At 33.2% G+C, this 27,962-nt stretch overlaps 1 protein-coding gene across 5 annotated transcripts in view; it reads right to left on the bottom strand.

The window, feature by feature from the left end:
* Positions 1-27,962, bottom strand: part of chas (chascon) — a 113,510-nt gene that overhangs the window by 6,390 nt on the left and 79,158 nt on the right. For all 5 annotated transcript variants that reach the window (XM_077435094.1, XM_077435090.1, XM_077435092.1 and 2 more), the window contains exons 6-10: positions 17,898-18,053; positions 17,713-17,814; positions 13,689-13,836; positions 12,829-12,942; positions 9,180-10,539 (exon numbers count right to left, since the gene is read on the bottom strand). In XM_077435094.1, the coding sequence (XP_077291220.1) occupies positions 9,180-10,539; positions 12,829-12,942; positions 13,689-13,836; positions 17,713-17,814; positions 17,898-18,053 (1,880 nt within the window). The remainder of the gene's footprint in view (positions 1-9,179; positions 10,540-12,828; positions 12,943-13,688; positions 13,837-17,712; positions 17,815-17,897; positions 18,054-27,962) is intronic.

Genomic DNA, 27,962 nt, shown 5'->3' with positions numbered 1-27,962 from the left:
CGAATATATAAATTTTTCAACAGTTTCTAGATGTAGTATTATATTTATTATGTTTAGCTTATTACCTGTTTGTATATTGTTATGTAGGTACATACATATAAAGTATTTCAATATTTTTTTCATAAGATTGAAACCATAAAAGTTTTGTGTATATTTATTTATATACTATATATCAACCTCGACCATGGGTGCCACTACAGGTTGCCCAAAGCGACACCTATGTTCAAAATTTTGTATATATGTAAGTAGCAAATACCATCAGTACACAAAACATGAGTTGAAAACACTGCTTACTTACTGCAATATTTTAAAAATTAACGGAAACGGAAATCAAAGCAACGTTGTAATTTGGCATCTATAGTATTTCACTTTTAAATACCTGACTTTTTGACATCTCAGAGGTTTTGACAAATCAAAAGTTTCATGCAACACCTGGTGAGCTTATTTGATGTTATTGAATTTAAACTATAACCTGTACATGTATGAACAAACTGGTATGTTTACGAATGGACCGGAGTGAATACTTGGACTGTAATATACATATATTTAGCCAGAAGCATAGCTCGGTCGTTAAGTTTCTGCTTAGCGTCAAGAGGCGCCGAGTTCGATCCCATGAGCTGACCTCGATTGAAAAGAATTTTTCTGAGTATATCTGTAGTGCTGCTGGCCAGACCTGGATACTTGTGACTCGATAGTCGATAGTTTCCTATCAGAGTTTGCCAATTTTCTCTGATTTCGTTGTTGAAACGGTTTCCGATTAAAAATTGGCTAAAAATCCCTCCTACCTACTATGTTACCACTATTTGAGTATGATTAATGTGCAATTCATAGATGTCTCGTTAATTTGCGAGTTTTCAGTGTATCGTAATTCAGCGACTTTAATAATAAAAATGCTGTATTGTTTGTAATTGGCCAGGAACGCGCATTGGGGTTTACCTGTAAAGCCTTCCTGGTATAATATGTATTAAAAATAAAAATAAAATGTACATATGTACCTATATGTATATACATATATACATATATATTATAATATTATCACAGTAAATTCAACTGGATCGATGCTATTTCTATTAACATGTGATCCTGCTTATAATATTTATAGTTAGTAAAGCTCTCTAACTCTTACTAGACTAGATTTTTTTTCTATTCTTCATGATATTAGTATTATAGAATACCCCGTTAATCATCTTGAATACCAGTTCTTTAATGATGATATCATCAAAATGCAATCCAACAAAACTGTTCATCTTACACACTCCTTGAAGAATGTTCTGTTTTGATTTAAGAAAGTCGTAAGAAGTAAAAGTTGCGTTTTTAAGTGGCACGACGTACTAACCGAATAGAAATGTGAACGCACCGTAGCTTGAGGGCTATTATATTATATGTATTATACCGGTAACAGGACAAGAAAAAAATCCAACACAATAACTACACTACTACTACGCACGATTAGCGTTAAAATTAATAATGCCGGGCTTTACCAATTCGGCATGGCGCACTGGCGTAGGTGGTAAAAGTAGATAGGTGTGCGAATTCTCCGTTGAATATGTGGCACGTCGGATCGGAAAATTTTGGCGAAATTAAAACGATAAATTCGCAGTGCGTTCGACTGTCGTGAAACGATGACAACGTACTGTTAAAAGGACATGTTAACGATGCGGTGGCAGTAAACGATCTTCTGACCAATCTGCGTGAGAACCTTTTGACCTTTCCGAGCCGCGTCGTTAAAATAATGTGCAATATCGAAATGCGCATCGGAAAATCTCGTTTTTCGAACACCTGAGTGTCCGCAACATAAAACATAAATCTGACAAGGGGGTCACACGGTCAAACATTTTTATATTAAAAGAGATTCTGTTTGTTTTTTTTTTATCGTTATTTATTTTTTCAAATTAAAACCGGTCACTCCCTCGAAACTGCATTAAGATTCGCGTTGAATGTAGCCATCTAATAATCAGAGCTTTCCAAATGGTTATTCGGAAAGAAACCACTTTCGCGCATACATAATAGGAATACGATTGACCAAATGTACCGAATTTGTAATAAATCAAAAGTAATATTATACGATTGTAAATTGTAATGATCCGAGTCCAATTTGCCACTTTGCTTCGTTTAATTTTTCATCATTTTTTATCTTGTCATTTTGCATTAGATTATTATTAATTTTTACTTTATCTATGTACGTAGTAACAATAGATGAAGTTTTGTGATCATGCGAAAATTCGAACTCGAGATTTTGACTGATTCGAACTCAGAATCGATTACTGATCACGTTTTCATGATCTAGAAAAAATGTGTGTGTCTGTGTATTTTGGGGATTTTTTGAACACCGTTAATCCTATCGAACTGAAACTTAGTATCAGTTACTGAAATTCTTATCGACACGACGTTAATTTTTTCAAATTTTTAAGATGACCGGAAATGGTACCTCCCCTTATAGGTGTCCTTTTTTTTTTTAAGTTTTTGAATTCAATTATCTCCCAAACAGCCAACTAAATCGGATTAATTTTTGTATCTATATACATATACCAGAAACTAGAAGATTCTAGAAGACTAGAAACATTGTACAGTTGATGCAAGTATTACACAAAGTAAATACATATCAATTAACACCCACAGAGACATCTATGCTCAAATTTGTAAATTTGCAGCATTTTTAAACAATTCGGCGAAATTCGAGATTGCTGAAAACTCGAGATTTGCGAGAAAGTGGGTGAGGGTGCCAATTTGTTGGAACCGTTTGAATGAAAATCAGATAAATTGGCAAACTCTGATAGGAAAAGAACGACCTGGAGTCACAAATCAAAGGTTTGGCCAGCAGAAACCAGTGGGATTTGAACCCGTGACCACTCTGTTCAAAGCATTATATGCTAACCACTAGTTTATTCTGCTGGCAAAATTAATACAAGTAAAGTTCCACGGTCAATTTATTTGTTAATTAAGCTGCTTATATAGACGAGTGAAAGTTGATTTCTATGTACATAAAATTTAATGCACCATACCAAAAGGGCCAATATCACCTATGTACCTATATATCTCCGAAGATAACGGTTTCAATTGAGAGGTCATGGGTTCATTTCCTTGGTCGATCGTTTCCTATCATAGTTTGCCAATTTATCTGATTTAATTGTTGAAACAGTTCTACCAAAATTTAAAATTTGGACAAACAATGTTTGCAACCAAAATTCATTTTGTGAAAAGTTTGTTATCCTTAATGACAATTAAAAATCAAACACGTGAAATTGTTGAAATATATTTAAGATCCATGACTGATCTTCTAGGAACTACACATAAAGAGACTACTCTCTTTCTCTGTGTACCATTCCTTGGGCAAATGATTTCATTATTTTGATATATGTTATGTACATTTATATGCGTAATGTAGCAGCTCTTGAAAGAACAGAAAAAAAAGTTTGTTAATTTCCTAACATATTAACAAACTTTACTTTTTAAGAGGACAGCTCTGTATGCTATTGATTTCAGAAAGAATCAAAGAATTGGAATACGATTAAGTGTGTAAATATTATATTAATAAAAACTTCTACGTTTTCGAAAGTACATTCATACTATCACTAAGAATTTATAATATTCCACTTTTTACAGTAACTTTAGAAGGTTAATATTACTATTTTGGTTTTGCAATCATATTCCTTTCTATGTATAATTTAATCAACACATTCATTTCAACTGACTTCCTCAAGAATTAGCATATCCAATCGAATGCATTCAAAATAATATAATAAAATAAACACATACCGCTAGATAGTACATACAAAAAATATTCAAACAATGGACAACTTGATGGACCAATTAACAAAACAGGTTAAAACCGTGGGAAACCAATAATATAGGTACACAAACTTTTCAATGCACTCTTGTTTGTCGTGTTGTTCAAACACTATTGAATATTTTCGTTTTGAGGCGAGACGCTATGTGGTTTTAGAACGTAGAAAAATAACAATCCGTATTTGCATTTACAATGTACATACATATAATAATTGCAGATTAATCTGGTGATTTGCGCAGGTGGATTAATTGTACCTTTTGCGCAATTAACGACATATTTGCATAGTCGTAATCTATAAAAAAAAAACCCCCCATACATACATACACATTCGAATAATTCATAGGAGAGCTTTGACAACGTCGAATTAAGCAGTCGAAAAATTTAATGGATCGTTGGACGAATCCAATTATGCACTCAATCACGACGTTTGAACCAAACTTGTAAACTTTAAAATGAATTTGGCGAAATTTGCAAAGTAAGCATGGTTGATTACACTTCCATCAGAACGTTCCACTTTCGGATTCGATATCGAGATCGGTTTAAATTCGATGTTTTGTTTTTTTTCTCCATATATTTATCTTGTCACGGTGAACTTTCACGGTCGTTGCATTTTTTACGTATTTGGATTGGGTGTGTAACGTGCAAAAATAGACTTCTATTTGCCGAGTGGTTTTTTTTTTTGTGATTCTTCTGCGAATTTCGCTCTGTTCTGCGTGATTATTTTTCGTGTCACGCTCATTCGAATAATTTAAAATTCAATCAGTGCACGCCTGAAATACGAATATTAGGAATATATTCCATTATGAATGTGTGCTTAGATTTTTGAATTTGGTTTTACAACACACTGAAACCATTTTGTTGATAGAAATTTATAACTTATTGACTTTTTCACGTCCAAATTTAAGCAGTCATAAAATCATTTGTTCATTTAAATCCTTAAATTTTTTATCTCCAATCGTTATCATTTTCTGTATGAAATTAACTTTGATTTACTTTCTAAGTATGTACATATGTATGTACATACATACGTACTTCTTCTATCGAACATAATATAAATAAATATTGAAATACACCGTTCTATTTTTCTAATATTTACTTTAATTATACAAATATGCTATTTTACAATTTTTATCATATTTTAAATATATTGAAATGAACCATGCTAATCAAATCATACCTAAATAAAATTCTCAAGAAACACTATAAATATATCTATCAGTATCCATATGTATATTTCACCAAAAAATAGTTCTGATCTCATAGAGATCTCAATCTTTGAAATAACCATAAAAGTGATTATAATCCATCCGCTGCAGGAAGACCAGTAGGATTTCGTATAGACAATATAACATTGTAAGTACGAAATTATATTAGTCGAGATGGGGTTAAAAAGACAGCATGTGCATTTTACCCGAGTGTTTTCTTACAGCGGATGGATTATAAATTATAGGTTTTTAAATTATAGATTATAAATTATGACTGATCTTGCCCACCTTCTTTTTTAAAGCAATTTTGAACTTTAGTCATACAATCATGCTTTTTACCCCTGTATGACTATATGTCACAGCGTAGTTCACTGGTGAAATCACTGTTTACCAGTAGAGAAGGTCGTGGGTTCAAATCCCGAAGAGAATCGAGTAATCATTTGATTATACATATATACAATGCTGGCGAGATCTGGGCAGTTATTAAAACCCAGATTGACCGTCTTAATTTTTGTGTTGGATTTGATATAAACGGCATCCCCCTCCTTTTAATTTCTCGCAAATTCATAAAGAATTTATTGATATTAAAATAAAATATGTTTACCTACATACTATTATTACTACATACTACATATATTATTACCTACATACGACATATTATTGTTTGTATACATACTACATATTATTGTATGTAGAATGTGTTTCTCGCAAATTCATCGTATATCGAATTTGTTGATTGTTCCAGTTTGTCCATAGACGACGCTATTGTATTGTATTTTTTAATACTTATATATAAAATTTGACCACAGGTGTCACCTTGGGGCAACCTACCATAGCACTAGATATGTATGTATAGTAAAAATAGTCTAATAAAGTGCTTTAGAATATTTATAATGTTGATTTGTGTGCCCTACTATGTATATACTACCTTAAACCTTTATGTAAATAACTTCAAATTTACTACACTCCCTCCAAACGCTATTTACGTATTACCCATATGGAAAAAACCAGGCCTCAAAACTGTCCATCGAGGCCTTGAACCGTTGCCTCGTTAGCAGAACCGTCATCAAAACTAAAATAATTACATAGGCACACGCGACACAACGAAAATCCTACTCGGAAAAAAAACCAATAAGATCACAGAATTAAACGTCGCAAATGTTAGGGCAATCCTCGGCGGCCATATTCGGTCCATCAAGGTGATCGTAGCGAGGAGACAACGATGTTATATAAATGCACGATAATCGCTGGTAGACGATTGTCTGCCCACGTCGTACAATTCCAATGTGGGCAGCAAAAACAGAACCCGAGACGCAAAAATCGCACACGCGAAAATAATCAGCTTTCGATGATGGACAAATTCGAACCGAATCGATAGACCATTGTTTCGACCGAAATTAGCCCAGTTTATCTAGTATACGGTCGTCTCAAATCAATTGTAGGAGTATTCAAATCAATGAATGGTAAAACTTTCAAAAAAATTTCGCAACGCATTGCACGAACGTGTCAATGTTTAACTTTGACTAATTACAACCAAAAACTGTATGTTTTTTTAGAAATTTTACAAAGTAATTTTTCGAACGTACCAAAGCTCTGATCGAAATACGGTTTAGATCAGTACAACTGTCCTGGACTTATATAGAAGTGGTAAAACTGGACTATCGAATCTGGGAGCAGAAATGCGACACTCCCACTCTAAATTCGTATCCCACGTGATAGCATTACATCGCCAATTTACAAATCAGATTACATAAAAAATTAAATAAATAAGTTTAATTTTTACACGCCAAAGTTTTCCTACCGTTCTACTCCTTAAATGTACAAATAAAAAATTGAAAATAAAAATTTGCTCATTTGGCAATAAACGACTAATTCATTTCAATATCCAGTTTTCGATACTGGTTTCCACACACATACACTATTCATAAATATATGCAGAAAGTCGCCGTCGAGGCTAATGAAAACTTGTGTATAAAATACGCATATAAAGTATACCTATCGTGACCGAGTAGATTTTTGCATGCCTTTACCGTATTTTGAAACAAAATTAATATCGAGAAATTTTTCACATTCTCAAAACTGCAAGAATTTATGCCTGACAGACATCAAGGTGAAGTTTCGGTTATAACAAATTGATTTACTAGATCATAAAAATGCTCTAGATTGTGAACGACCGGTGAATTTATTACCACTTCGTATTATTACATTTGAGTTATAAATTTTCATGCGATCGTGATCATCCGATTGATATTTATGCAAAACGTTCAATTATGAACATGCTAATAAAACGTAAGTGCTCATTTACAAATTATATGCATATTGAATGCTTATAAATATGTACATGAATATTGAGAAATTAAACATATACATACATATGTACATATTAAACATATACATACATACATAAATTGACAATTTAGATTATTTATTGGAATTAACAACTTCCAATTACACTTAAGGTAATTGCAGTACCAATAATATTATGATCACAAAATCTATCTCATATATAATAATGTATTGTTTTTTATAAAACTGTCTATAAGCAAAGCGCATGTTCACTATAATATAAATTAAATATACTTTCGTAAATTTCTTTTTTTATTTGCTTAAAAATGTAATGAAAAAGCAATTAAATATCCGGTTTTCCCTTGCAATTGTTTCCGATATGTGCTAACTTTCACAATTGATCCAAATTTGAATGGAAAAATCTAACAAAATTTCATAAATCAAATGCGTCGACATATTTCAAATATACAAACGGCTGAGTAATTAGCTCAATTGAAACATTAAGAAGTGTATTTTGATGTCAGATCTTCTCGTTTGCAAACAAACTTCAAGCACCGCGCGTGGGCGGAAAAGCGTCGTTTTTCCTACAAGATCGACGATGCGAAATTCACGAAAAAAAATCGCAACAAATCGCAAAACATTGACAATCAAAAAAAAAATAAACGAGCATGCAGAATATATACATTCGATAGCCTCTAGGTGTAGGTGTCGAATCGGATACGTTGAATACATTACAACTCGCAAGAGACGAGGGCCACCTTGCAGAATGCGGAACAATTGAAGAATACCAGAGGAAATCTTAACAACCATTTAAGATCACCATTTACGGTCATATAAATTGTGGCAAATACACGTCATCATATCATATCGACGATCGATAAAACAAGTTGATAGTTCCCACAGTAAAAATGCCGAAAAATTTTTGGCCACAGCAATCGAACGCCAGAATGGATAACAACCAGTTTTCGCTCGAAGATATCAAAGCTCAATGGGAAGTTTGAAGAACGTCCGACATTCTTAGAAGTAAACAAAACGATTTAGATAACAATTGATGGATGTGAAATCGACGAAAACGTATTTTTTCCTCGTAAAGGCGAGAAGAAGTCACCGCCATGTACATACATACATAGTTAAACTTTATGGTAATTACACGCTACATGTGGAATTTTTAAATTGGAGAAAGTTTAAATTTCTCTTGATTATTAAACGGGTCTAAAAGCTTTATTATTTTACCTACATGTATTAAAAATTATGTCGTTTTGTTATTTTTAACCGTGACGCAATATTGGCATTGAATTTGTCGTCCGTTTCTTAGAACACCGTGATTGATTGTGATTTGAATAAAATGCAGCGATACATTCATTGATCATTAAATCCATTTAGGATTTAGCTTATATATTTGTAAACGACGCATTTAAACAAAAAAGAAAAACGAGTTTTTACTAGAAATAAATTATGCTTATACTGTTTTATTTTTTCCTGCATAGGCGTTCAATGTTTAACCTTTAAATAAAATCAATTTAAAACTTGCTACGATGTTATTATCAATTTAATGCGCCGTCTATTCAATCATATTTCGTAATTTAATTAAATTACAAAAACTAATACTCGGATAAGTTCATAGAATGATTATTTAAATCAATAAATTGATTTTTTTACTACGATGTCCTCCAAAGTTTAATAAAAAAATTCGATACGATTGATTATGAATCCGCAATAACTTTCAACGGACATAATTCAATCAAAATCTTTCGCTTTGTAATTTTTCTAAATTCAAATAGTTTTGAATTACTATCGAAATTGCTTCTACATTTGTAAACAAATCAGATTCAATCGGAATACTATGGCTTGTCATATATCAATCAAATTCTTATAAATAAAAAATATGAATATAATCATACCTGTGATCATCTCCATTGGTAGCATGTCCATTGTGGCCGTTGTGTCCATTGACGTAGGTCTTCCTCGAGGGTGTCTTGTGCGGTCTGGCTCCGTCGTATTTGTTCTCCCTTCCGTAGATGCTACCCCCGAAAGGATCTTCTCCAAGATAGTACCTCTGAAGAGGCGAAGCAGGAGCACGTCGCTCCATGTCAGAGCTGGCACTGGACTGGGTGTGGTGAGCTCGAGTATGCTGACGACCAACTGCCGGTGGGTCACTGTCCACACTGCCGTACTGTTGATACGTGGAGCTCAACTGACCCTCTCGTCTCGGAGATGGAGATCTGGACTGCCTCTTGCCCTTCTGTCTGCCCCGCCTCTCTTGACTGGCAGACCGGATCTTCCCTACCAGCTTCCTAATCGACTGGCCGATGGCTGCCCCCACCGAACGCCGCTCTCCAGCTGGCCGCGGCTCTTCAGGTGCAAATCTAGTCCGCTGTGTAGGCTTTCGGCTAACTCTAGACAACTGCGGAGAACGAGCTGGAGACGAACGAGGTGGTGATTTGGAACTCCCCCTCCTCAATGCTCCATTTCCTCTAGGTGGGGAGTAATCAGGAGCTGGTTCTTCTCCTCTGTATGTATCATTTCTAGATTGACTCCTATAGCCGCTGTCGTATCTAGCGCTTTCGTCTGAACTACGCTGCTTTCGCTCCATAGCTCGCTTTCTTTCAGGAGGTGCTGGACACCTCTCGTCCTGCCTATATTGCTTGTAGCGGTAAGGCGAATAGGCGCGCTCTGAACTGTCACGCCTATCTAGGCTTTGGAACGGAGATGCTCTCTCAGGACTGGTGCGTCTGTACGGAGTATTAACCGTAGAAGACGAGACATACGCCGAATCGTCTCGCTGCAAAGCCGGAGATCTCAAATTGCGAGGGTGTACCGGAGATGGTGGGGAATCTACTCTATTGCGTGCTTCTTCTGCTCTACGCTGAGACCACTCGCTGACGCCTTGGAAGTATCCTTTGACGCGAGTCGGTGTAGGAGTCACTTCCGGCTCCGGAGATGGGACGAAAACCCTCGAAGATGACGTCACTTGAGCCACATAAGGCTTCTGACGCGGAGGGCTTTTGGCTCTAGGAGGTGGTGGAGGTTCGGTGTAAGCATTTGCATGATTCGTCGGCTGGGATTTGATGGTCACGTTGAAGTAACTAGTACTTGGTCCCTCGTCCAGCTCGTCGCCTATGGAATCTCTTGACGATCTTGAATCGCTTCCGAAGTGATGCTCGAGCCACTTGGAGGTCTCCTTCTTCCTTGTCTCCTCCTCTTGGTCGTAGTCTATGGGTTTCTTGGTGAGTGCATCCTTGCGCTCGTGCAGCTCGGCATCTGCAACAGACCGCACTGGTCACACACAAACGATCGTATTACACATGGCGGTTTACCCCCCTAGATGTAGTTGTATATCAATGTCGTATGAATTACGCAATTGCGAATGAAAAAGGTATGCTTCGCTATTATGTATGTATGTTAAAAAAGACAACCTTCCCGCTTCGGAGGAAATTTATGACTGGTGTGAAATTTACTCGACAATGTTGACTAATACGAGTCGCGCGTCAATTTATTTGCTCTTTTTTTGTATTATTTTCATTTGAAACTCGTCACTTAGGCAGGTAGGTAACTGACTGATTGCGCAAAATTTTCCCATATTCAAAGAAAAATACCGCGTATTTTAACTCGCATGTTTGCCATGTCAACGCAAAATATTGAGTGTTCATTTTAATGCGCAACCCACTTGAATGAAATTCCGAAAATATATTCATTGATATCGATATATTGCATAAAATTTCCTTATATAATATAAAGATAAATTCCAACTGAATAATAAAATATTGACCTCAATTACATTCTGAAATAAAAACACTACTAAACAGCAATTTTGAATCAATTTTGAACAAAAAAATACATAAAAATCACATTTTCACCTCAAAATATATTATTCTATCAACCTTGAAGTTTAGCATCATGTCATCAAAATATTATATATATATTAAACGTATTGATTTCAAATATGTACATATTTACCACTATCTATCCATATAAAAAAAAACCATAATACAATACATTTTGTAATAAAACATGTCTGCTGAATGTTTAATAAAGTGTAAAAGCAATTAAATTTCATCTTAAAAACCTTTCTTTTCATAGCTATGCATATACACTTCTCTCCTATTACTACGTGTATAAATGTTTTCAAATAAGCACCTGTGTACAATGTTTGAGTAATTTTAATCATCACTGGAACCAATGCCTGACGTCATGCATACGCTGAAAAACCCGTCCTATCCTCGGCTTAAGCACACCTACCACTATGTTCCCTATCTTCAAACAAAAACAACACAAAAAGAGGCAACGTACACACGTTCAGACGGTCAACGCAACTTATATGGCTATTCCTGGTACATAATCGGTATGAGTAGGAGTTGTGTCCATTTCGATCGCCATTAATTGCCCTAAAATGTCATTGGGGTCTCTATCTACGAGGACGTGGGTTTTCAACGCGTGTTCTCGAATGAACAAAGCAATGGCAAACAAGAGCAACGAGGCTCGTATCACCTGTTCAAACTACTCTCGTTTTGCATATTCGAATACGCATACTCCGAACTACATACATTCTACATATGTGGCCAGATACTTGCGTACACGACGCTGAATAACTGTGGCAAATATAATTAGTATTCTAAATAGGCGATATCTGCTTTGAAACAACCGAAAATGGTGACGGTGACGTTGGTGAAAATTGGCCAAATAAAAAGTGATTACATTATAATTTGGTTCGTGGAACAAAATGTCTAATGCGTTGTTTAGTTATTGACATATTACATTTTCCTTATATGGATAACATAAAAGAGTGAACTGTTTAATATTTTCAATACTATTTAAGGGCATAACATATATGTATTTTATAAAACTTAATATGATTCAAATTACTACAAATTCTAAGCCTCATTTAATTTAAACAAAAGCAGATCAAAAGCCAAATTATATTTTTAATAGACGCCATCATATTAAAAAATATTGTTTTTATAATTTATAGTCAATATAAAGATTACCTATCTGATCAACATTAAATCTGTCGATGTTTTAAGTGTCACTCCTAAAACGGACTATTCATTAGTCAAAATGCAATATTTCCTCTCGATGTGTTTTGTAAACAATAGTATCGTGTTGACCTTTCATTCTCAGTTACAAACAGCCTTCTCATACCCAAATAAGCCAATTAAATGAATACGTACACTTAATGTCATAACAATAAACATAAATAACAAATTAACACGTACACGTGTGCGTGTGCGTTTCATCGCTTTTTGCATTCGGGAGGAATTCGACAAGTGCGTCATACAATCTGTTAACCAACTCAAATTATTCAACAAGGTCACCCTCGTCTTATCTGTATTATTTATACATTTTTAATTAATCAATTACATTGTTTTAAATAATTTAATCCCCCGCAAAAATGCCTACCGCGGCAATGTCACATGTGGGCCGAGGCAATTTGCATCCCCTCCGCGAGTCTGATTGCGTTCAATTTGATGCGGAATCGAATTATATGTGTCTCGTTTGATGTGTTTAATTTATGCTAAATGCTTCCTAGTCCTATATTGAAATAATTATAACCTCGTTGTCTTTGCATCAGAGTGCGATGTCCCTGTCGTCGTTGTTTCCTCACGCGAGCTGATAAACTATCCCAGTCGTGAGGATCGTCCATGCCAGGATCTCCGAACTTTTCGCCTGAAACAATTGAATTTTTACCGTTAAACTATTTATTGCCAATAAACTGTATATATATGAAACATAAAAACAAACTCGTAAAATTAATATGTACATATATTATTCTTACTGCTGTCTACTAATAACAAAATTTATAGTTATTTATTCTATATTTCATTTACAAAAAGGTTCATGTAATTGTAGATATCCTTGCAATTAAAAATATTAATAATGAATCTGAATATTGAGAAAAAGAAATGAAAAATCTTTGTCAATTTCCCAAACTATTTTCGTATAAAATAATTTTCAAAAACGACGATAGATGTCTCCTTATTCTAATGATTACTAAATTTTAAACACTTTGTATATGTATGTAGGTGTTTCTATATGTATTTTGTTTAATACAACAATTAAAAATTTAATGTACATATATAAAATATATTAAAATAAACTCGCCTTATGATTTATTTTAATTAAAAAATCAATGCGAATTGCTTTTAATAATCTTTAAAGTAATTTATATTTAAATATATAAATTAAATATATTTTAATAGTAACGATTCATCATTTTAAGTTAAGGGAAGTTTTATTACATGACTCATTTTACGTATAGTATTGATTCAAACTCTACGTGTATTCTTTAACACCTAAATATTCATTGAATAATTCAAATCAACCCCAGATTGGCACTTAAGCACTAAAATATATTATAAAAGTCACCTAAAATTAAGTCCGTATTAATTAAGTCATTAAATATAACAATTCACCTTCTTCTGTGTCGGCGTTATATCTCATTTCCCTATTTAGCCTCATCCCTCCGGCCATGTGGTCCACGAATTCCTGGTCTCGAGTCTGGCGCCACCTCTGCCCAGCCTCGCGGACCACCTCTTGAGAGCCACTGCTCAACGATTTTCCCTGAAAGACATACAAACATATTACAATTCGCTCACCGTTAACTCGTCGGTAAAAGTACCAAAAGAACCATCAGCACAATGAGATCACCATTCGATCAATTTCGCGCAGGACAATGAACCTTCGCTCGAATCAAAATAACTAGCAACACATTAACATTCCTCGTTAGAATTATAGAAGTGGTTCCGAAGACGGGTAGTATCAACCACCGTGGGTGATCCGCGGTATTAAAGCACACCTCTGCGTTGGATTATCATCGCGTGACGATAAATCCAAACAGTTGACTCTCTCGCGTACAGAGGAAGCGCAAAAAGCTTTTCAATCGACGTTCTCAAGATTACCACGCGATACTGAGTAATAAATAATAATTAGCGTTCTTTATTTCAATTGAAACATGACGAACGTTCCAAATTTTCGGTTCAACGTACGCGACCACTCAAATATATTCCCAACTTGGAATTCAAAGAGGACATCGAATTAAAATTTTATCACGTCCATGATTTGGCAGACGCTATAAATTTTATTTTCGGGATTCTCTCCACAGACACCCTGCCAGGCGAACCTTTAAATTCGGGTCACGCAATCCCATAAGTGTGTCTTTAAAGCTCGCATTCGTATCCTATGACCTTCGATATTGCAATGTTAAATTATACTCAACAAAATAAGAAGAACTTTTTCATGTTTAAATTTACTTAAAATAATCAACATACTGAGGCTATAATTCGTATAATTATATTTCCAAAAATTGTAAAATACTAGCCACTAATGACGTCTCTGAAATTCTTTCCTAATCTCAAAAAATAAACAAGAATAACATAAGAACATGAGTAATTAATCATTTTTCAAGGTAATGTTGTTTTTGTCCAATATGATAAAAATATTTAATTAGAAATGTTTTAACACCTTGCAGATGTGCATCTGAACCAGTATTCTCGAAGTGGCAAGTCAACGACCCTATCAGCTCGACTACTACAGTGGAATTTCTGCGTAACATCCTAATGTACACTATAAATACACTTAGTATCTTGTATGCGCAAATAGAAGATCGCAGTGCAAATTTCTATCTAAATAAACCCACTTTTTCATTCTGTCAAAATCCACAACACTATCATACTATATAAATTAAAAGCTCAAGACGATATTTGCATATAGGATGACTCGCAGAACAAGCAATGCATCAACACCATCGTATGTATAATTTAAAAATAAATACACTTTTCGGGGAGATGATTTGCAAATTTCATCCATTCATCATTATATCTAATATATATATATATATATATATATATATATATATATATATATATATATATATATATATATATATATATATATATATATATATATATATATATATATATATATATATATATATATATATATATATATATGTGTATTTATGTATGTATGAATATAGGTACCTAAGATGAATTTACATTTTAATTGTATTGAGTGTATATATGTAAGTATAGCGCTAGACCGCTCGTTGAACTCTCCGTATAATACATAGATACTACACCGTAAGCTCCGTAAATACAACGCGAAAACCCAAAGCACAAAAACGGTTATTTGAGGACATTCATGCACAATGGTAGATCGTATCTGAGGAGTACGTGTTCGGCAAAAACCACGTGTGCTATAATCCTATAATCAGCGCATACCTAAAACAATCATTACACGAGAATCCCACGAGGAAACATCGAACGCGCCGGTAGAGATAAACGTATTACGTACTTATGTATATATGTATGTGTATATATATATATATATATATATATATATATATATATATATATATATATATATATATATATATATATATATATATATATATGTATATATAGAGCAGGCCTGGAAAGACTTCTAATTTACCCATAAGGATTTTTTTTATTCATCTCCACTGAGGTAATAATAATTTTTGATAAACACGTTTGTTGACAATCTTTTTAACAAATTTAAATGTGTACTATCCATTTAAAAAGTTCGATATATTATTACAATAGCTTGAAAAAATCCCGGTCAGTTAAACGTTAAGCAATCAATGATTAACTTGGTTTACATGTGATGAAGATTTTACATAACCGTATCAAGAAGAGTGTTCAGCGAATGTCAAGGAAACAACATCAAATTGACAAAACGTATGAAGGTATGAAGATTTTATGTGTACAGACTTTACGATTGGATAAAATGATCTAGAATGGTTCTACTTAGAGAAAGAAACGAATCTGTTTTAGAATAATGAAAATATAACATCCTATTTCAATTCCGGTGTATTTAAAAAAAAAAAAACCTTTTCAAATGGAATTGCTATCAGTGTATGACGAATGAGTAAATATTAATAAGAAGACACTTAAAAAATAAGTAATGTAATTTGGAATAGATACTTATCTAAAATTTTACAACTAAATTCATAAGAATATCGATAGCAGAAAAACAAGCTAAATTAACATTATATTGAATTTAAGAAGTCTTCTTTCGAAAATGATTTTTAAAAGCTTCATAAAGATCTTAATATTGATTTTTTTTTATTGACAACTTTCCAAATGATTTCGGCAATCCGTCGATGGACCGCGATCTACCGTTTGCCCAAGCCTGATATATAGCAAAGGGGGGGATTAGAGGTGGATATCTTCCTTCGGGCGGTAACGGGCTATAAAATTTTATGTGAATCCGCAGAGAGGGACTCCGATGTAATTAGATCGACCCCGGCGATCTACGTAATTGGTCCGGTGATAAATTAACCGGACGCCGGATCCGGAGGCGCGCCGACAGCGAAACCCCGCGCGCAATATTATATCGCGTCGTTTTGTTCCCTAGATCGGCTCCTTCTTGTTCGCGCTGATACTCGCCCCATTAGTCAACGTCGGGGTGCTTCATCAGATATGTCTACCTACCCACCTACTATCTATTAAAGTTACCTAGGAGCACACTGGGAACGCAAGCCAGCGATTGAGTTATTCGCGGTGATGTAAAGAGGCGCCAAAACTCTCAGATGCCTATGAAGTTTGTTTTGAGATAAGCTGCTGAGATGAGAGCCTTTCGCGGCGATTTTATCAAATATCACTTAGGAATTATATAGTATATAACTTTGTTAATAGATTGTTGGCCAATCTCAAAGTCAATAAAACTGTTTATAAGCACTACTATGTAAGACTGTTTATAAGCACTATTAAGCACTACTAAGAAACCCAGCCATTTATAATTGTAAATATATGACATTTATAATTGTAAATATATGAGTTAAAATATAACACTAAATATGTACTGGGCGAGTTCCTGTACTTTATATGTAATTAACTGTTTTGTTTTTTTTTTTCAAATATAATTTAAATACAAAATTTCTATAACGATTCATATTTTTTACAAATTTTCCTTAATACGGAATATTTTACCTATGTATAAGTCCTTTAGACGAAAAATGTAAATTTTCTTCTATGATAATTGGATGCTAACTGTGCTATTTTTACCGTAAAATTAATAACAGCGATTCTACTGATAAATTAGTAAACAATTTGATAAGCATAGGAATGTTCATTGTTTTGTTGCTCTATAATTTTCGAGAATAAATCGTACAAAAATCAGTCGGTGTACAGTTAAGCTTTCTAAGAATTTGAATAAAGGGACGGTGGTTTTTATTAAACCAATCGATGAAATCAGCATATGGTAAGCGACAAAAGCGGCCTTCTAGTTGAGAAAGTTCGGTCACCACTGCCCTAGATCATCAACAAAAAAGTGACAGATCTTTCATTATAAATCATTAACAATTTCGACGACATTGCTTGTCACAGCATATGCTAACTAAAAACCACTAACCGAAAATAAGTGACAAAAAATAAAAGCTTATTCTTTATATTTTAACAAAAAAAAATGATTAATTACTTCTTCGTCGGGTAAATCTTGATCGTTGATCTCCTCGTGTTCGGTTGTTACTTTCGATTCGGTCAATATTTGACCGTCGGCTTGGAGAGCCCTTGACTCCTCCTGTAACAGTTTTTAAACAGCATTCAGTACAAAACACTCTTTAAATATCGTACATAAAAAAATAAAGTAAAATAATCCGTTACTTTTTCTTCTGTGTCTATAGTTTTCTTGGTTTTTGTTGATTCGTGTACCAATTTCGGTCCAGTTGCGACTAGAGCTTTCGACAAGTCTTCATCCGTGCGCAACTTCAAAGCTCCTCGTATATCTTCAACCCCAGTAGATACAGCTTTTAAGTATGCCTGTAAAATTAAAACAAGTACAAATCAATTGAAGTTTTCCGTTATATAATTATAATACATCGAGGAAAAAAATAACATATGGTGCGACAGTACGTGTGATTGTTGCTAGCGGTATATTCAATATTAACGATGAATAGATGTCTTAAAGTACATTAAATAAATAAATACGTTTACATGAAAATTATTTACAACTGTTGAGTTGCTAAAAATGACAGCGTATCATCTGTATGGAGCGTGATGTGTATTTTATATTATAAAGCAAAAGTTTGTTTATTTTTAACCGCTATTATAGTACGAGGAAAATTACACGCAATCTTTCTAGGCACCAAAGACTCATTTGGAGATACGTATTCCTAGAAGAACTTTCTGTTCAAACGACGCCAATTACCCTACGCGTAGATTCAATCTCGACTCTCACAGAGGAAGTCGAACAAAAAATATAAAAGTGCGCACGTATCATAATGCCTTTTTACAGCCTTGAACTCGACCTGTCCATCTCTAATGGCACCAAAAAAGATGCTGCAGAAGACGCCTCACGACGATGGTAGAGAAGCAATTTATCTGATTGTGCCGACGTCCATTCAAACGTACGGGTCAACGATCATCTAATGCGAATGAGTATACTACCCATCTATTACATCTCGTACCCGTGATGAGGTATATTCTCTAATCCGAAGAATAGTTCCATTACGTAACACTCGGATAGAGGAATCAATCAAGCGTTCGCAAAAATGGAGAAGTGTGCAAATTATATACCTTGGAATTAAATTTTGATCTACTATATATTATTTTTCCTTTAAACATTTACATAACCGTCTTCGAATACCAGTCCAGTCTAGCTAGAGCATAAACCAAAAGGATATTCAACAGGGTTTTTTTTTAAATAATTTATCCATATAGATTCCAGAACTTTATGTCCAGATTTGATTTTGAAAAATTTACCCAAAATGTTGTATCAAATATTTAGTATAGACTGTGATTCGCATACAATAATCGGCTGTAATTCTAACAATTAGCAATTGATTTAATTTCCTCACAATATTTATATGTATCATTCAAACAAGTAATTAGATGTACATACATACATATATTGAAATGAATGTTTAAATTTGTATAGAGTTTAATCTTTGAATGTTTCTTAGATGTATTATACCAATTTATCAAAATATTGAATATTGAAACTTTAGCCAATAACCACACTACTTCAGTTTAAAAAAATATATAAAAATATAATAATTATTCTAAATTGTAAGTGTTGATTTGAGTGTTTTTTTTGTGATTCATCAAAAAACATAATATTTGTAAACGCAATATAAAATTTTCATATGGTGACTCAATCACGGTCATTTATTTGCTTAAATACAAAATAGCACTGTTCAAATAATAACTTATGCTTATTTATTCTAATATTATCTGGATGGATCCATTATTTTGAAACTGGTGATGGTATTTTATGAAATAATACAACTTTAAAACGGATATGGAACTTATTCAACCGAAACAGAGCCTCCAAACGTACATAACTGATGATATCATCGTGCGAGATTCAAGAAATGAAAGGTTACTTTAGCGAACAACCAATAAAAAAAACGAAGGTGAATGAATATTCGGTATACGGTACGTGCCGGTGGAGTGAATCAGTGAGATTGTCGATAAATGTTTCAATTCAAGAAATACTCCGAATCCAATTGTGATAATTGACAAACGTCAAATCGAACTAACACGATTTTCAAACCATATAAGACCTGTTGCGCGAATTTCATACAAAACGGTCGACAGGTCGATTTTCTCAGCGTTATAACATTTAGCCTTCGCAGGAGCCTACGTACAAATAGTCCCGACAACGTAACAGTCGAATATGAAGTACACTTCTTAAATGCCAAACATCTAATTCTCATGGCTGCTGTGTCTCGATAGCACGAACTGTTGCAGAATTTCGCAAGCAGACGATGCACATTCACTTGTTCTCATTGTCATAATATATGTATGTACGATTTAGTATAAAGGTAACTTAGAAATATAATAGTAATCATATTCAGTATTAGTATGCTTTAAATTCCCACTATACTAACTTAATCATCAACTTTTCATAATATAATATCTATAGCGGAATTCGTATTCTACTTATTCGAACATTTCACACGCAACATCTAATTATGATAATTACATATTTTAAGATTTTCTCTACTTATACTGATTTTTCCACAATTAAGTCGAATTCTGCCGTTGGAAATCATAATTTTTGCGATATATTTTATACACACATTTTCATTAGAATTAGAAATTCGACAATTCTGCTGTTCAAATATTGCTAAATTCAAACAGATGATTTCAATATTCAAAATTAGACATTGACGTCATACAATAGCTTTATGCAAAAGGTCAGATTCATTTTCCATGGTCATCTCGACAAGTGCAGATTTAATTAAACTAAATTATGATAATTTAACCAAATAATAACCAGATTTCCAATGTATTTTTATACTAGATATATGTATGTACATATGTACATATCTTCGAATCATGTGACTTTTAAATGTCATTTATATGTTTTATTTTATTAATTTTACTTCGATAATATATTATTCAACTACTATAATAAAGGATTCTGCCATAATTATATTTAGGTTTGAACAGTTGAACTTATATTTAATTTTACAAACAAGAAAAAAAAATTGAATGAATGTCAAGGATATTACACTATGTATTATTTATGGATATACTCGTAAATATTATAAGAAAAAATCTATCTGGACAATCCCATAATCTCTTGACATACTAAATTTCCATTTACTTTTGACTAAAAGTTTTAAGGTTCAAATCTTGTTAAATTTAAAGAATAATTTCTTCGTCGAATTTTTGAAAGTTTGAATGAATCAAAAAAATTTTTACAAGTACTGAGTATTTGAATGCATATAATATTTAACATGAATCAATATTGAAATGCGTTCGTTTGGAACCATCACATGTTTCTCAACATTTGAAAACGAATATGCATTTTACGAAAATTAAATTGGCTTATTCTCAATGTAGAGGAAATTCATAATTTATATCTCGATAGAATAGTACAAAAAAGTAAAGATAAATAACCATAAAAAATATCAATCGGCGACCCAACTTCCCGTCATTGAAAAACAACAAAGCAGATGTTCAATAGAATCAAACGAGCAAACATTCACCATACCGAACCAATTATTACATTTCAATTTTTCGCATAATGGAAACGGGTCAACATATGCATAATTGCATTGTCCGGTGCATAGACGAATCCATTGTACTCATCGGTCCAAACAACCACTACTTGCTGCAACACATCTCTCGCTCCAACGGAGGTTTCGCAACTCGCCGAAGATGCTCTGAGAGGTTGTGAAACATCGACAACGACGACGAAGATTCATCTCCGGGACACGACGGACAATCTTCGCCGACGACGATAGCAGATTCGTAACAACGTGTTGTTCTTGTTGTTATTGTTGCCGCTTCGGGTGATGCGTGCATCGGCGATAAATATGCAAATTTCTTAAGCGCCACAGCACCTAGCTTGCGGAAAATTGCTCTATTATAACACCTCAGTTCTAGAGCTTGCACGAGATTTTACAATGTCCTTTTAAACACTTCCTTTAAAGGACGGCACGGACGCGCAAGCTCCACCTCCTCACGATTGTCCAATAAAAACATCTCGATCTAGATTTTCACACACTCGTGTAGACATTGAATACATCCAAATTAGGATTGATATTTTTATAGCATATTATATGATACATATATGAAGAAAAGCTGCATTAGAATACCTACACTTAACATATAATATTATAAATGTACACAGATATAGCTTTGGAAAATAGCATCAGTATACTTCCATATATTATATAAAATATCGTAAAACCTTGTTTAACCATTCACTTTATTCACACACGCCAATATTATTTACGACGGATTGAATTGCGACAGTTAAATAAATAAAATCTTTAATTCGTAAAAAATTCAAAATACAACCTTAAAAGGTTTATAGTAAAAAATGTATTGAGTTATTTCTTATATTTATATCTTATATTTCTTATATTTACACCTTAAAAAGGAATTTTATGACGGTTTTGAATTGCTTTATTATATAATACATATAAATATTGAATTATAAGAATCCCAATTAATTTGAATTAAAAATATCCATTGGAATATATTGAAGTAATACAAGAAATCATATTAAGTATGTTTATATGTATAATATAATATATATTTTATTACTTTGTTAGCAATATCTACATACATATATTACTGATATACATATAATACTAGATATAAAAAAAAACATACGAATTGAATACAAATAGTATCGTATTGTTATTGTATAAGCGATTTGCATAACATTTCAAACATCTTTATGAGTATAAAAAATAAAAATAAAAAACCGCATTAATAAAAGGAGCACGAAAGATCCAATGATTCAATGAATGTGATTTCACGGACACTTTGCACATTCGCTATGTAACATAATATCATCCGTTCATTTTTCAACTCGTTTCCGATTGCAACACCTCGACTGACATTCCCACTTCTGTCATAGCCACGCCATAAATATTCGTTAATTTCTATTTTAATCGGATTATAATTAAAATTCAGATAAGAAGATTTCGAACGATTTCTTCGATGAAGGTTAAGGTCACAACACACACACACACACAATAATTATTAATTCACTTTCACAACTCTATTGGATCAATAACTATACACAATGCCTTAAAAGGAAAGTGGTTTACGATCCGACGAAAATAATAGCATTTTTATCGATAATTTTCCGACGACTTCAAAAGCAAACTCATTCCGCTCAAGAGACGATTCATTAACTAGCATAAAATCGATTTCCATTTGCGACGACTTTCAACTCGTATTACTAAAGATAGTTTACAGTTTATAGAGTGTGCGTTGACACACATCGTCCAAGGTTGGATGTATAGTCATTTTAATTATTTAAATGCGGCAATAATTACGCACACATTACGGATGAAGGCAACAGTGAAAGAACCCGTTTTCACGCCAATAACGAACAATCATAATAACCTCTACGCGTAACAGTTATCGCGAGGTTAATCACTGAGAAATTTCAAAAGCAAATACTCTTTTTTTCGCCGTTTGAATCGAGATCAACGATCGCTAACTGGATTTTCGAGTTTTTACTCTCCGTATTCGCCGACCGAAAAGTGACTCTGCCTCATTGCACTAACGAAAAAGCTATATCGCTTAACAAAAAGCCAAAAAAAAAACTCGTCCATTTGAAACACTTATCCAAAGTTACAAAATCGCCAAAGCATTACAGATATTACAAAACAGCTAATAATTAGCGTGTACAGGTGTCGATATAGATAATTATTTGTCAAAGGTCTCCCCTTGGGACCTTGGGTTTGTCGACCGCTAGAGATTTACAACTACGGTTAATCACGATTTAACAAACTTCAGTTTCACTTGACCAATTATTTTTATTATTGAACTTTCACTGAATAAACTCAATTACCGTGGTACTTATCGTTATTGATGGCCATAAAAATGCCCAAATCGCCCATGGCAAAATTTTCAATTAAGCGTGTACGATCCCACAAGCATCGCTAAAACGTAAAATCCAAGACAATACATAGACAAAACAGCAAACATCGGAATTTAATAACGAAAATAGTTGAAAAAGATGTTCTGTATCATGGGGAATCTATAAAAAATAATATAAAAATCCTAAAAAAATAATTGCACTGCGTCAGCCCATTCAAGTTTATGAAAATCGTAAATTTACCAACTTTCGAAGGTTTTTTTTTTAATTTAATTTCAGTTTTAGTAGTTTATTGTTTTCAATTCACCTCATCATATAAATGGGATAATTTTATGTACAGTAAAACCACTTCATATGGGATGTTTCATCAAATTGCTAAGGTACGAAAAAAAAATCTGAAACTTTGCATACCTTAAATGCCAGTATTAATTAGCGCGTCTCAATGATGTTCCTTAAACATCATTTCTAATGTACAGTAAAAAATTCACATTGGCCATGCTTTTTCAGTCTATTGAAAAGTTCAAAGCTTTTAATTAAAGTTAGTACTGAATACTGTGCATTCAACGCTCTGCACTGATTTTGCATGCTTTGAATTCTACTCGTCATCCAGATATTGCATCACATTACTATGCGTTTTATATGTTGAAAAGATTTTGAAACCCGTCTGCTTAAAAGCAAAAATACGCAACTTTGAAACGGTTTTAAACGCAATTCAAAAATAGTACACTAGTTATAGAATCTTAATTTGTATTTTGAATTAAAAATAACAAAAAACTTAATAATAATGATATGAAAATAAAATTCTATAGAAAATAAAATTCTAGAGTAATATAAATAAAACCTCTCTATGATTGAAAGATATAATTATATCAGTGTAGAAATTTAATTTTCCCTGATTGAAAAAATTTGTTTTAAGATATATTTATACTACCTACATATATGTATGTATATACTAGGCACACATACGTATATGTAGATTAAATTAAGTCAAAAATTTCATCATCATATTCATCTTCCGAAATTTAGAATATGATATTGCAAAAATTAAACTGAAAATTGACACACTATTATCACATTTCCAAATTGACATGTATTTACTAATGACTTCTCCAAATCAAATGTTGCCTAAATCGTTAAGTGAAAGTTATATATAATTTCTTTGTATTTATCATTTCAAAGATCAATTTTTTCGTCAATGATGATTTCACACTTTATATTAACACCATGTATATACATATGTAAATGCACATTTATTCGATAGCATTTGTTTGTCGTTGCCTATCTTGACATCTTGGCACACTTGTCGACGATCGATGAAGATTCGATGATGCCCGAATCGAATCACTTTTTTCCCCGGGCACTTTCTAACCGGGTTGGGGTGGGGAAAAAATAATAATAAAAAACCGATCTCTTTGTCGGCCGAATTGATATGTGGCCGTTTAGACAATGCGGTCTCGAATGAAAGTTTCGTATTGCCGAAACGGCTATTATTTCCGTGTATACAGACTTACACACACATACACACACACACATGCATAAATCCATAGACCCAGGCCAGATAATGCCCTTGTTAGAAAGTGCTCGCTGGAGTATCCAGATAAGGAGTTGTTCTCACCGTTGTTACATCAAAAAACGCACTCGCCTTTATCTCTGCGTGTATGTGTGTATTATGGGTTCTTTTGGCAAATCGCTCGTTCAATGGGTGCTAGAGCACTTTTGTTTTCACCGAAATCAAAAGTGATCTTTTGAACAATTCACACTCACTCGCTTGCACGAATTTGCATTCAATATATGTATGGTCAATTGCCTCTAAACGGTTCTCTTTGTCAAGTGTGTGATTGTTCTCTTTTTCGGGTCAAGGTAATTAAAGAATTGCTAGCCCTTGACTTTTAGAAATGTATCACTACCTATCACTTGACTAAATTGCACTGAAATTCAATTGTGATTTTAACTTTCAATGTAAACAATATGGCATTACGTGCATTCATCTTTAAGTGCCTACATATGTATTACATATTTAATTTTATTTAAAAAAATACCAGTACTTATATATCATACGATTTCTAATAAATAATATAATAAATATTACATATCATACGATTTTTTAATAAAAATTAAAATAAAAACATCTGTGATTAATAAAAATAGTAATAAAACTGGAAACTAAAGAAAAATAGATCTAATCTATGTAAGGTAGAATAATATTTTTAACCTTTAGAATAATATTAACCTTAGAATAATATTTTTCCTTTAGGATAAAATATATTGATTTATTTTTAATGGAAAGGGAAAAACTCTAAATTGGAAGGCATTTGAATCTCTAGCTAAGAATATATACAGTCTCATTTTTATACTTAAAATGTTGCATCAAATATGTAAAATCCATATAAGTTCATGGCCGTTTATCGTGAAAATACGTAGGAAAATCGGACATGAACTTATGCAATATTTCAATACATACATATATTATTATATGTTAAAGAACTTTTAAGAAAATGAAAATGATTGCCTTTTTTCCTCGTCCTAAGCAATTTTTGAACTCGTAACCCTACTTTCTTCATAAGACAACATTTATACATATTAAATAGGCTATGATTGATGCTTCCTAAAATGTTTCTTTAAATTTATATTTTTTTAGATTATAACTTTATACTTAACAATTTATATAAAAATTTGTGTCATAATTTATTACAATAATATGAACAAATTTGATAGCTTGAGAATTCAAAATCATTTAAAAAATGATATGTACCTTCATATGTACATACATAGATCAATAGATAAACACAATCAATGATCACAACAAATCTATAGAAAAAAATCTGACTATTAATTCGAATACTCACTCTTGGAACATCAATACTAGATTTTGAACTATAGACTGCAAAAATCAAAAATCGTTTTGCCCATTGCCCGTTTTTAAACGCTCATATCTCTTAAGCGAGAGCAAGCCAACACAAATCCTTGTCATATTCGAATTCAGTGGTTCAAAAAATTGTTAATCTCCACTCCGGTATTTTATTTTTTGTTGCTTAGTGTAAATTGCTGGACAAATCAAATCCCAAATTAATATGGAATCATAGTGCATTGAAGAAACTTTCATTCAATGATAAACGATGAAAATAACGATGTTTCGTATAAAAAATAAATAAAAAAAACCTTAACGTTACACTCACGCACTTTGCTGTTCACTATTAACCCTTTCAACGCCCTGTTACATAAAGCCGAGCCTTAAGAGAACTGTCTTTTACGACTTGCCGATTTACCGCTTGTATATTACATATAAATCACAGTTCAGTGACTTGCCCGGTCGACAAAAGGAAATGATACTCGAGGAAATGGGAACCGACGCACAACATCAATCAATTCGCGAACCGATTTCGAACCCCAACCGAACGTGCCTAGACAACACCTACAATAACAAAAGCTCTGCATTATTAATTTTATTTCTATCGACTCGTGGATCACTCAAGGTGAAATTGTTTTCACGCTCGGTTCGCACGCAAAACCCCAAATTAATGCGGCGAACGAAAAGAAAATAATAATAAAAAAATGGTAGAAGTTGCGGTTCGAGTGCACAGTCTGAAGCCATAGAGAAAAAAATTCTATAGTCATCACGTTTTCATTTCGGACCTCTTGACACTATCGGTCGGCAGAGGCGTCCGTCAGCGTCTAATGACTTCCATGAGAACACGTGTATTACAGCGCTTCCAAAACTTTCGCCTGCGAGCTAAACTTCACTTATCACTTCGGACGTAATGGATACCTAGAAACTGTATGATTATACATTGTGGACCGCGAATTATGTACAAGTGCGATATATCATTTTCGTCGTACTGATGGGGAATGTTTATACACGTCAAATCGTTCACATTCGTCGGTGTAAACGGCCCATAAGAGAATATATCCGGCGCGAGACACGACTTCCTCATACAGGTATAATTTTATTTGCGCAAATTGTATGTTTACAACAAAAAAAGTGGGCTTTAAATCTTAAAAAGGGAAAATCTTAAACGGTCGATGGAAAGTTTCGCCTACGCTATTCTTAGATTATGACTACAATTTATATGGAAATAAATTACACTCGACCTAACATTTTTCTAGATCTAATGAATATTTATCTAATGCTTTCAAAGGGTACTTACATTCTTACTTACAAGTATCTACAAGCAATATTATAAACGTAAATCGACTAGAAACGTTAACAAGCTTCGGTCTAATTAGCGTATTATGAATTGATATTTGAACGAAAACGAAAAGTATGCGTTCATTCATCCAAATTAGGATATTGTTCTCGGCGTATGCACTATTGTTAAACAATTTTCTGCATTGTAATATTGTATAATAATATTATTTATGCTCGATGTGAAGCG

Source organism: Arctopsyche grandis, chromosome 7 (genome assembly GCF_051622035.1).
Source record: "Arctopsyche grandis isolate Sample6627 chromosome 7, ASM5162203v2, whole genome shotgun sequence".
NCBI lineage: Eukaryota > Metazoa > Arthropoda > Insecta > Trichoptera > Hydropsychidae > Arctopsyche > Arctopsyche grandis.
Note: the sequence above shows the minus strand (reverse complement) of the source record. Positions and strands in the feature narration are given on the sequence as shown.